Source organism: Amblyomma mixtum, chromosome 1 (assembly GCF_055824585.1).
Source record: "Amblyomma mixtum isolate Tamu chromosome 1, ASM5582458v1, whole genome shotgun sequence".
Classification (NCBI taxonomy): Eukaryota; Metazoa; Arthropoda; class Arachnida; order Ixodida; family Ixodidae; genus Amblyomma; species Amblyomma mixtum.
Genome location: NC_143012.1, coordinates 64,822,726 through 64,834,769, shown reverse-complemented (window position 1 = coordinate 64,834,769; position 12,044 = coordinate 64,822,726). Strand labels below are relative to the sequence as shown.

Sequence of the window (12,044 nt, the reverse complement as noted above, 5' to 3'; positions counted from 1 at the left end):
AGGAACATAAACACTTGAGTGCAGTGGGGTCGTGCGGGGACCCTGGGGCGTGCCCCGAATTCCTTTGTAAATAAAGGTTTCTCTCTCTCTCTCTTTGGCGACTAAAGTGGTGCAAGGCGAAAGCCTTAGTACAGCATTCTGTCACGAATGTGGTTGTGAATGATGAATGAAGTGCTGGCAGCGAATGACGCGTCCATTGGCTGTCTGCGTGTGTTACTGATGTGTGGTTAACATGTTAAGCTTCGCCTGTAAGAGTGGAACGCGACAGCGTCTTGCAACGCTGCCAGGGAGTCCACAGAACGCCATCGCCAATTCGGCTGTACGCCTTGCTGGACGGTAAATTTATTTTTTGAGGAAAGGAAATGTATCTCTCTCGCATATCTGGGTGGACACCTGCACCTCGCCGTAAGGAAAAGGGGGAAGATGGGAGTGAACGAAGACGCCGTATTAGCTAGACGCGCCTTTGTTCATTCCAAACCATTCAGCTGGCATTACGGAGTGGCTAGCGTGCTCGTATCGCATTGCGGAGACCCTGGTTCGATTCCCCAACTCGACCAATTTCGTTCTCGGTTTTATTGATTTATGCGGTCTAACTAGAAAGGTTAATTAGGCTATTTCATATTTATATTATTGTATTTCTATCCATCGTGTTCTGTCATTAACCTGTGAATTGTTGGAACTGTCTAGGATGTTCGACACAACGTATATGAAACGAGCAACGTCTTACTGAGTGGGGAAGTGCGTGGTGGTGGAGGGAACGCGGCTTCGTACTTATCTGTTTTTTTTCAGCAGCGTCTCCTTCCGCGGACGCTGTTGTCGCTGCGGCGCGCGTCTTTCTTTTCTTTTCTTCTGACCTCTTCATTCTCCTCTATCTTAATTAGGCTAATTGATTAATTAAGCAATTAACTAAACTCAGTCCAACTTAGTTGCAGCATCACTATACGATCCCTTTGATTTGTTGCATGGTTACTAGCCAAAGTACAATTGGCCCCATTTGAAATTCGCGCACTGTGACGTCACGAGCATTTCGACCAATTGAAAAGCGTGACATTGGGGGCGGAGCTGGTGACGAGGCCGACGACGACGCGAAACCCAGGAACGGACGCCAAAGAGCTGCGCTCTAAAAGGGCGAATCCTTGAAGCCACGTTAGCGTTCTTCAGGCTGAATCATTAAGTCTTGTCTCGCGCACCCTGCGACTTCTCCCTCGTCAAGAAGGGCCGCCAACCAATGTCGCTAAATAATGGGGACGAGGCGTACCGTGCAAGGCAGACGCAACCTGCCTGCGTACAGCTAGAGAAATGGACGGCGGGTCTTGAAGGAATGGTTTTCTGCCCTTGCCACCTACCTTTTCTTTCATCTGTGCAGTGGTTTCGTACATCACCACTGTCCGATTGGCCCACACTTCCATAGTAGTAGAGTTAAATTTCTTGTCACGGGGGTAAGTTCCGTAAACACACTTGCCCGCAGCACTGCAGTTGCACGCCTGGATCAAAGAAAGGAACAAGCAATGGCGAGAGAAAAAAATTGGAAGACACACTTAAGTTACGTGTGGGAATGCGAAACCATTACTGCACCTGGATGCATTGTTTACGCGTAACGTTTGTACATTCATTGAAGTTCTTTTTTAATAGTTAAGGAAGGCCACAGTGCGGTACAGCGTTTCGGGTGGTGTCCATGCATGTATGACACCACTCGGAACACTGTACCGGGAACGGTTGCATCACTATTTTGAAGCGCAAGCCTGAGAAAGCATACAATTGAAGGCGCCGGTTCGGTTACCCTGTCGCAAGCCTGCCTCCATCTGACTAGTACATGTAAGTTACATGCAACTGGTCATCGTATGACACCCCCTGAACTCTGTAAGACTCTGTAAGGTTGCGTCGCAGTTTAGGTATGAATGTCGCGATAACTGGCACCACATGGAGGTTGACCAGTGGCGAGTACATACAGACGAAAGAAAAGCGCAGGTTGCATATGCTAAAAAAAGCAAAAAGAAAATTATATACAGGCGTCGCCACCACCGGCCATTTTCGAAAGCAAACTATAGTGGGCCGAGGCTGTTAGCGTGCGGATCTCCGAGGCAAGTATACGCCGCCATTTATTTGCAAACTGTGATCAAGTAGCCCGTGGAGAAAGGAAAGCTCAGGAAAGATTCGAGCTGCGAGCCATAAAGCGTGCCGGAAGTCACGCGCTTTCGCAGACTACTGGGAGTCTTTGGCCGACAGCGCAGCCAACAGTAACGTTCGGTGCAGCGTCGTCGTCTGCTGCATTGTATGCTACACATGCGGAAGCTTGTTGAGACAGCGGCTAAGGAGAGAGAGAGGGAGGGGGGGGGGGGCGAGGGGGCAGGGAGAGCGTTCACTCCCGGCTTCAAAGAATGTGACGTAAAGGCCTCTCCTGAATTCTTTCCTTCCCCCATAAGGGAGCCCTTCAGACGTCAGACTCCAAATCTGCGTCACGTATCTTCGCCCGCGTGAAGGAGATACCTTACACCATCACATGCTCCTACAGCATATACATGAAATGTGGGGTATTTTTTTTACTGGCGTAGTGGTAGTAAAGGTTTATTGGATGCACTGGACTGGGTTTTAGGAAGGTTTCACCCCTCCCTTGCCTGGGTGGTAGTCCTTATTCCAGGACACCACTGGCGGTAGCCGCTGCCCGCGCTCTCTGAACCAGAGCCCACTGGGACTCCAGGTCCAAGCAGGCGGACAGGGTCGCCTCCCAGCCTTCTCTCGTTGGCTGATTTATTCTCTAGCTGTATTCCTGGATTTTTTTTTTGTGGTAGGCCCATACCATAGGATATGCGCCTGCCCACATGTCGCAGAACTTACAGTACCCCGAAAAAGTCGGGTCTACGTGTTACAGAATCGTTACACATTACAGAAATGAACCCGCTTGCAGCTTTCTGAGGTGTCGTTCCTCAGTTCTATCCAGACCCTTGGCTGGCTATGGGAACGTCTGCCTACTGAGGCGCAGATATGCTGTGATGTCCGCGTAAGTCTTAAGCGGGTTCGATACAGCTAGAAGTCTCGACAGAGTCTGGGAATTCAATAGAACTCCGGGGGGGGGGGGGGGGGGGGCGGGGGGGGGAACGCTCGGCCGACTATGGACGCAGCCTCGTTCCCTTCTATTCCCTGGTGTCCAGGCATCCCTACCAATCGTTTTAAGGCGAAAGCCTTTAATGCCTCATACTGTCGTTAGCAGACGCGTCGGCAGGAGTGTCGACAGGCGCGTCGGCAGCCGTGTCTAAATACGCGTCGGCAGATTCGTCCCCCTTTCGGCGTCACTGCTTAAAAGGCTCAAGGTTCCAGCATGAATAAATTGGTTTACTGCGGTTTAACGTCCCAAAGCGACTAAGGCTATGAGAGACGCCGTAGTGGAGGGCTCCGGAAATTTCGACCACCTGGGGTTCTTTAACGTGCACTGACATCGCACAGCACACGGGCCTCTAGAATTTCTCCTCCAAAGGAATTCTAGCCGCCGCGGCCGGGATCGAACCCGCGTCTTTCGGGTCAGCAGCCGAGCACCATAGCCACTGAGCCACCGCGGCGGCCCAGCATGAATAAAGGCGCATCTAGTGAATGCATGGGCTTCATAAATAAAATAAAAGGAGTAAAGTCAAGAAAAGGAAAATAAAAAATAAGAATAAGAAAATAAACAAAATAAAAAATAAAAATACGTGAAAATAAAAATAAAAAACAATAAAATTAAGAAAAAGAGCAAGAAATAAATAGAAAACAAAATATGAAAGATAATAAATAAATTAAAACAAACAGTGGCCAGGAAACGCTTTCGCCTTGCAGCCAAAGTGCCCCCTGAATTTTTGTTCTCTGGATTGAGCTGTGTTGCGCGTTTGTTAACATTTTGCTGGCAAGCGGCGTTATTCTTCCCCTTGTATAATTTCGACAGGCGTGTTGAGAATCAGAAATTATCTGCGTGGCGTCTGAGTGAGTGGCTGCAAGCGCTATCGCCACTTTCTCGGCTAACGCAACTTTACTAGTTTTTCACGTGGCGAAAAAATTATTGCACCGAGATTTTTTCCATGGCCTTCAATAACTGGGTGGAAGCTGCCATCATACACGGTACCATTGAACCTTTTTGTATTCGGCGCAAATGCTGGCCATTGAAAGGGTTGGGAGGTTTTAAGGCGAAAGCCTTCAATGCCTCATACTGTCGTTAGCAGCCGTGTCGGCAGATGTGTCCGCGTTTTAAGGGAGGGATCCACCGAGATATGCGAGACAGTTACTGCTTAGTTTCCTTTCCTCAAGTTACAATTTTCAATTTCTTCATTACGGCCCCTCTTTTTCTTTCTTCTTTCACTCCCACTTCCTCCCTTCCTGTACGGTGCGGTTAAGGTGTACGCCGAGATGACTGAGAATTACAGCGCCATTTCCTTTCCTCAAAAAGCGTTGCGTTCAAAGGGCAAGGCATCGCGCCGAACGGATGGTGGCGTTCCGTGGACTCCCTAGCAGCGCTACAACACGCTGTCGTGTTCCACTCCTATAGGCGAAGCTTAAGCGTAATTAATTAACAGTCAATTAGTACTTAGTCATTAATCAGTAATTAGTCATTAATTAGTAATCTGTTCTTACTTCTTCATCAATTATGTGTGACGTCATCAAGTGGTGACGTCACCGGTGTCACACAGGCAAAGTGGTGCGGAAAACGCTTTCGCCTCTACGCACTTTAGACAGTCAAAGTGCCCCCTGAATTTTAAGCACTTACCGCCGCGTAGTCAATCAGGGTGATCTTGTGTGCTGGGCTGATGGTCTTTTGGTCGAAGTGGTCGTTCATGCGAGACACGCGTGCATACATGGCCAGCGAGAGCATCAGGAGGCGCCCTCCAGCGGCCGTGACGGATGCCAGTTCGGGCAGGAGGGGCGCGGTGGTGTTCTGCACGAGCGTGAGAGGATGGAGGACAGACAGATTGAATTCTCACATTCACTTTATTCCACATTTCTCCCGGCACAGAAAAAAAAAAAGATGCCCAGGCTTAGCTTGGTTAAGCCAAAAATGCGTTGCATATTGCGCGGTCTTTTTGCGCGAGGTATTGCTTGGCGGCACTCGATTTTCTCAGCAGCTTTTCCTCCGTGTCGTATGGATGGATGGATAGGAGCGTCCCCTTTGAAACGGGGCGGTGGCAACCGCCACCATGCTCAGCCGTCCTTTTTTTTTGTTTGTTTTCTTTTTTTTCGTGGTTTGGTGACGTCACGTCACCACGTGGCGTGACGTCACCAAACCACGTGGCGTGACGTCACCAAACCACGTGACGTCACGTCACGTGGTTTGGTGGCTGCCCGGCCGCGCCCAAGGGCTGAACTGAGTGATTGCAATATGCTACGCATAAAATGTGAGGGCAAGGACTAAAAGCTGCTAGTTAAGCAGCTTGACTAAGGCCCTTGCCCCCATTGATGGCAGCGTACAGCGGTTTCAAATCACACACAAGAAATTACACACAATGTTTAGATTAGTTTCTGCAGAAGTTCTTGCACTACAGCACAAAATATGGTCAAATAATATTTTATGCGCGTACACCACAAAGCATTATACCTAGTCAACACACACACACGCATATGTATTGTCACGACCAGAGGAGCCGTGAAGGTAGGCGTCGGGAAGAACCCAAGACTGGGAGCTTCTTTTAATTATAGAGCCAGTTTCCACGACACCGAACAGAACAAGCGTGCCGCGAGAGCTCACCGGCAATATAACAAAAACTCTGTTTACTATACACAAAAATTTATACAACATGTACATCACAAATGAAATCTGAAACATAGACAAATGTATTCACACAGAAATTTTTCTTTAATTACAATATAGAATGCCAATCCTTAATATATTGCTTCATACTGTTAGATTCCTAAAATATTTAACGAGTGCGGGTCTTGACGCTTAGGTCCACGTCCGTGCCTTGAAGTGTGTTTAATAATACCGGCAAGCGATGTTCCAATCACTAAATTCGTTATTTGTGCGCGAAAAGGGGACTAGCCAAATGTTTCTGTGTCTTATGTTGTAGGGAACATCCAAAGATTGTCTGAGATTGCACAGCGAGAGAAAACATGTATTGGATTTTGTCAACGAGATTTTATACCTCATACTTAAGTTTAAATTGTATACATGTACTGCAGGGAGTATATTATATGTTGAGAAAAGCTCCGTTGTATGACCATCTTCGTTCCCTTGAAGTTAGTCATCTTCGTTTAAATCGGTAGTGAAACCGTTGTTGCCGTCGTTTACGAAAGGTGTTCCCAGGTTAAGAAGCTGCACGCCACCCTCCTCATTCACTGTGATCTAGAACTCAAGCGTAATGTCTTTATTCTATTCCGTAAATGATATCCGCATAAGCCGCAGCGGCCTTCATTTTTAGGTACAGTCTTTGTCAAAACTAACCAGGCTCCATGATTTGCTTCTCATTCGTATAACAGGGCCCTCACGGCTTCCCTAAATATCAAAAAAGTCCTTTGAAGTTGAGAACAGGGGCTCTTCTTACCATACAGAGATTTAGAGCTTAAGGGCTGTCGTAATAGCTTTGATATACGACTGAGAAGAAAAACGTGCAGCCTAGTTACTTTTGACGAGTCTGATCGCCCCCCCCCCCCCCCCCCCCCCCCCCCCCCACCCCACTTCTTCAACCTGTTAGGCGCTCTACAACCAAACGGCGCGTATGTTTTCACGTCACTGCTTCCCTGCGTGCAAATCTGCACCTGCTTGAGAGAGTATTCAGTTCTCAGTCCTCATACGCGATGTCCCTTTCCACTAGCCCTCGGTTTTCCACGTTCCAGTCTCGAAGAAACGGGTTCAGTCAAGCCCACTCGTGCGTAGTCTCTTCCCCGAGTCCGTGTCTTTTCGTGCTGTTTTAAGGCGGAAGCCTTTAATGTCTCATCGTTGTAAGCAGGAGTTGTCGACATAAATGTCACGCTTTTCAATTGGTCGAAATGGTCGTGACATCACAGTGCGCGAATTTCAAACGGGGCCAAGTATACTTCGGCTAGTGACCATGCGACCGATTAGAGGAATGGGAAAGTGATGCTCCAAATAAGTGGCGCTGAGTTCAGTTAATTTGATTAATTAACCAATTAACCTAATTAACATTTCTAGTCCGACCAGAGAAGTAAATAAAACCGAGAAGGAAATTGGTCGTGTTGGGGAATCAAACCAGGGTCTTCGGAGTGCAAGACGAGCGCGGTAATTGTTCCGCCACGAAAGCTCGATGGTTTGGAATGAACGAAGGCGCGTCCAGTGAATACGGTGTCATCGTTCATTCCCATCTTCCTCCCTTCCCTCACGCGAGGTTCAGGTGTCCACCGAGATATTTCATTTCATTTTATTTCCTTAAAGGCCCCATGCCTGGGGTATTACATAAGGGCATTATTAAGGGATAATGCGAGACAGATACATTTCCTTTCCTCAAAAACCAATTTACTGACATGCGAGCCGTAGAGCCGAACGGGCGATGACGTTCTGTGGACTCCCTGGCAGCGTTGCAAGACGCTGTAGCCTTCCACTCTTAGAGGCGAAGCTTAACATCTTGACCACATATCAGTGACACAAGCAGCAACACCGCGCTTTAGGCTTCCGCCTCACCGCACTTTAGGTCAATAATTAAAATGAAATGACACTACAAGTACACGCCGAAGACAACACGAGGAAAGATTGGGAAACTCCCTGGCAAGATTATTTCTCCCCGGCATCAGCGAAGCGAGCTGTCTCGCTCGGGCAACGCCATCTAGTGGCTTAGGCGTAGGCCGTCGTCTGCCCTCACTTCACCCCGCTAAAACACACACGTCTACATGTCCTCACACTCACCAAGCTGATGAAGTCCAACCCGTGAAAATCGTCGTAGTCGGGGTTTGGCGGGGCTGCATAGTTGTCGCCTGGGTAGAATCCTCTCCCGATGTGTATCTTCAAGATGACCATGCTTATGCGAGGGTACATCCTGTTAAAAAAAAAAAAAAAAACAGAGGCCCTCAAGCGCTGACATGGAGCTAGTTGCACAAGGAAGTGCGAGCGTGTTGTTTAAAGGCCAAAGAAAACAAACAGAAAACTTTGATATCACTGCGGCGCCCGCATTGGAGCAAAGCGAAAGCAAAACGTCCACATATATACTACATCGACGTCCGTGGGTGTTCTGACGCCCATGCACTATATCGACGTCCATGCTATTTTGACGTCTAAGTGTATGTTTTCGCGTTTTTTTGCTTTTAATTAATTGACCAATTACACCTCATCAACGAAAGCTTTTCCCACGGCAACATTTTATCACACACTATGTGCCAAAAGGGTTAATGACATCCCAGTCGAAATCAAGAGGAAGAAGTGGGCTTGGGCAGGGCATGTAATGCGAAGGCAAGATAACCGCTGCTCCTTATTAAGGGTAACGGAGTGGATTCCAAGAGAAGACAAGCGTAGCAGGGGACGGCAGAAAGTTAGGTGGGCGGATGACATTAGGAAATTTGCGGGAATACGGTGGTCGCAACTGGCGAAGGACAGGCTTAATTGGAGAGACATGGGAGAGGCCTTTGCCCTGCATTGGGCGTAGTCAGGCTGATGATGATGATGATGATGATGATGATGATGATGTGGCACAATCACACTTTCACGCATTTATCTTGAGAGAACGACTTAACCATGCGGACAAAATACCGGACACTGTTGCTGACGCGACAGAGCCATATAATGCCCACGCGTTAAAAAAAGAGGTTCTGATCGCAGTAACATTAATTTGGGACTGGACCGCAAGCAAGGAAAGCTGATCCTTTCGCGAAAGCAGACTGCAGAGTGCTCAACCAAGAGTTTAGCGAGAGTGAATCTGCTGCGCTGTCGACGGCAGGCCACTCAATGCAGACATCAGGACCTTTACTGCATTTTCATTATCTTACTTAAGTCCATGCAATAACAAAGAGTAGGGGTCACGACGTGAGTCCTGGAGCTAGGTATGGCTTTTAGAATACTTTTTTTCTCCTACCGTTAGTCTCTTTGCTACCGATGGCTAACACTTAGTCCCTGAAATCTTCAAAGGGTTGCCTCATCCCCGAAGCTCTTTTCGTTAACTAAACTGCGTTTCCGGCTACTAAAAGTTGTCGTCGCTCCCGAAAGGACCAAAAACGAGCAAAACGATGGGGCAGCGTACGAGTACCGAGCGTTAGCAATATCTAACGAACATTGCGTCATTTGCCAGCTTCGCTATTTCCGGTACAAATTTTTTGTTACATTCGGATATCTATTTTTTTTTTTGACGCCAACGTATACAGAGCAAGAAGACAAATCGTTTGATACCACTTCGAATGTCCTACGTCAATTAGTTGGGCCGTAGTGGATGTTTGAAGTTTCGGGAAGTCATGGTTTGGGGAACCAAAGGTCGTCGGTGCGAATCGCTAGGATAAGCTACGGTTTTGTTCGGCTAGTAATCTTATGCTACGTAACACACCGAATCGTTTGGTACCACTCCGAACATTCTACGCCAATTAGGCAGTCCACAATCTGTGTACCTATGGTACCGCCCACTGGTCCCACTTGAACGCCTTGTGTTTTACTAATGCGACATTGGGTTATGCACTGTAACCAACGCTCTAAAATCTCGTATAGGTTACACATCACCAATCGTAAACCACTTTTCTTGACTACTGGTCATCACATTGCATGAACAAGCTCTGCCCAGTGCCCCTAAAGTTTTAGGTCCCTTAGCCTGCTTCAGGCAGTAGAGACTTGCAATGAACTTTCTATTTACGTATCTAAAAGCTGTGCGATGTCAGTGCACGTTAAAGAACCCCAGGTGGTCGAAATTTCCGGAGCCCTCCACTACAGCGTCTCTCATAGCCTTAGTCGCTTTGGGACGTTAAACCCCATAAAACCAAACCAAAAGACATTGGATATCTCGATAAGCTTTAAATTCACTTGCACGCTACCTTCATGCATTCGTCATGCAGTGAACTTCGTCAGCCCATTTGTCGGACTATGCACTCCACCATTCCATAGGTTACATCAGTACTCGCCATTGCATCCTTAGTACCCATTTCATGGCCGCATTTTATCTTCGTTTTTTTTTTACCTCTTCCAAGCTGCTCTCCTTCCGTCTTTATCTCCCAAATTCCCCTCCCTACGCAGAGTAGCATGCCAGCGTAATTTAAACGCCGGCTAAATTCTCTGAATTTCATTAAAGAGTCTCTCTCTCTCTCTCTCTGGTCATCACTTTCGGTTTCTTCATAATTTTAGACCCACTGTTATGCTTTTCCTGTCTAGGTCCTCGATTGTGCCGTGAAAATCGGCACCTTAGTTACTTAGCAATGCAAAGTCATCGGAAAATCAAATTTTCTAAGGTAATGTCCATTAGTTTTTTCCTCAACTCTTTCAAATGCGATGAATATACAGTACTGGAGATATCACGTCTTCTGTGCAGCACTAGATATATTTCTGGTACCTTTACACATGGGTTTTCTATACCCCTAGGGGTATAGACCCCTAGGGGTGCCTGCACGACTGCAGAAATTTCGACTGATTCAAATGCCTCCCCGTAGTCTATGAAGGCTACATATAGAAGAAAAATTACGAGAAACTTTAGCGGCGAAAGGCGAAAGCCTGAGTGCTGCATTCTGCTACGCGATTTTTCACTTCACATTCTGTTGGTGCATTAATTAACTGCCAATTAATGACGCTTAATCTTTGCCTTTAGGAGTGGAACGCGACAGCGTGTTGTAGCGCTGCCAGGGAGTCCGGGGCCACTCTGTGACTACCAAACTCTATTTCAGTAATTAAAAGTTTTCACCACCACCACCACCCAGGGAAAGCCACCACCCGTTCGGCGCGATGCGTTGCCCTTTGAACACAATGCTTTTTGAGGAAAGGAAATGGCGCTGTAATTCTCTGCCATCTCGACGTATAGGAAGGGAGGAAGGGCACCGTATAGGAAGGGAGGAAGTGGAGTGAAAGAAGAAAGAGAAAGAGGGGCCGTAATGAAGAAAATGAAAATTCTATTTGAGGAAAGGAAATTACGCAGTAACTGTCTCACATATTTCGGTGGAGACAGGTGAAAATTGTATTTGAGGAAAGGAAGTTGAGCAGTAACTGTCTCACATATTTCAGTGGACACCCTTCAGAATTCGCGCGCCGTGGCCAATCTGAAACGCGGACAAATTTGCTAACGCGTCTTGGTCACGACAGTATGAGCCTTTAAAGGCTTTCGCCATAAAATTGTATGCTGCTCCCTTCTCTGTCACCTGATCAATGGTGTGAGTGTGGTATACTGCTGAGTAGCCTTTAACAAAAATTAGCCTGGGGCCGTATTCTTTAAGCTGTCCATTTTTCATTGTCCATTTCGCGCCCGTTTGGTCCCCTGGTCAGTCAGAAATTGGCAGTGGTTTAGCTCCGGTTAAACCTGGAGGATTGTGAAGTAGTAGTAGTAGTAGAAAACTTTTATTTAGATCTTTTAAGAGAAAGAGATTCGCGGATTCGAAGCCTCCGTCGTCTTTCGTGGCGCCGGCGACTTGAGGCTTCTCTTCAGCAAGGTTGGGCCCCTAGTCCAGGGCTCCACTGAGTCGCGCTACATCAGTAGCGTGCCGCACTAAGGCCCTTTGGGCCGCGAGCTCGCTGCTGGTGAGCCGGCTCTCCCATTGCTCCGCACTCGGAAATTCGTGTTGGTGGAATGCTTTATTTCGTTCGCACTCCCATGTGATGTGGTATAGTGTGGGTGTGTCGCCGCACCAGGGGCAGTTTGCTCTGTATTGTGTTGGTGACATCTTGTTATAGATGTACAAGTTGGGGAAGGAGTTTGTTTGTAGCCTACGCCAGCCGACTGCTTCCTCCCTCGTGAGGGCTTTGTGTGGTGGTGGGTATAGTGAACTAGTACACTATAGTGGTGGGTACTTGAATCTAGTCCCTCTGTATAGTTGTAATGTCTCTGTGTATCCCTCCTCGCATGCTAGTAGCTGAAGCTCCAGAACATCTGACATGCCTGCTCGGTATGTAAGCCCTCGAGCTAGGCTGTCTGCTCTTTCGTTCCCCGCTACGCCTGCGTGGCCTGGGACCCAGATTATGTGTTGTA

At 47.6% G+C, this 12,044-nt stretch overlaps 1 protein-coding gene across 1 annotated transcript in view; it reads right to left on the bottom strand.

Moving 5' to 3' along the window:
- Positions 1–12,044, bottom strand: part of LOC149366525 (uncharacterized) — a 43,329-nt gene that overhangs the window by 14,300 nt on the left and 16,985 nt on the right. The window contains exons 6-8 of the mRNA XM_089571199.1: positions 7,814–7,943; positions 4,730–4,897; positions 1,347–1,484 (exon numbers count right to left, since the gene is read on the bottom strand). Coding sequence (XP_089427325.1) covers positions 1,347–1,484; positions 4,730–4,897; positions 7,814–7,943 — 436 coding nt within the window. The remainder of the gene's footprint in view (positions 1–1,346; positions 1,485–4,729; positions 4,898–7,813; positions 7,944–12,044) is intronic.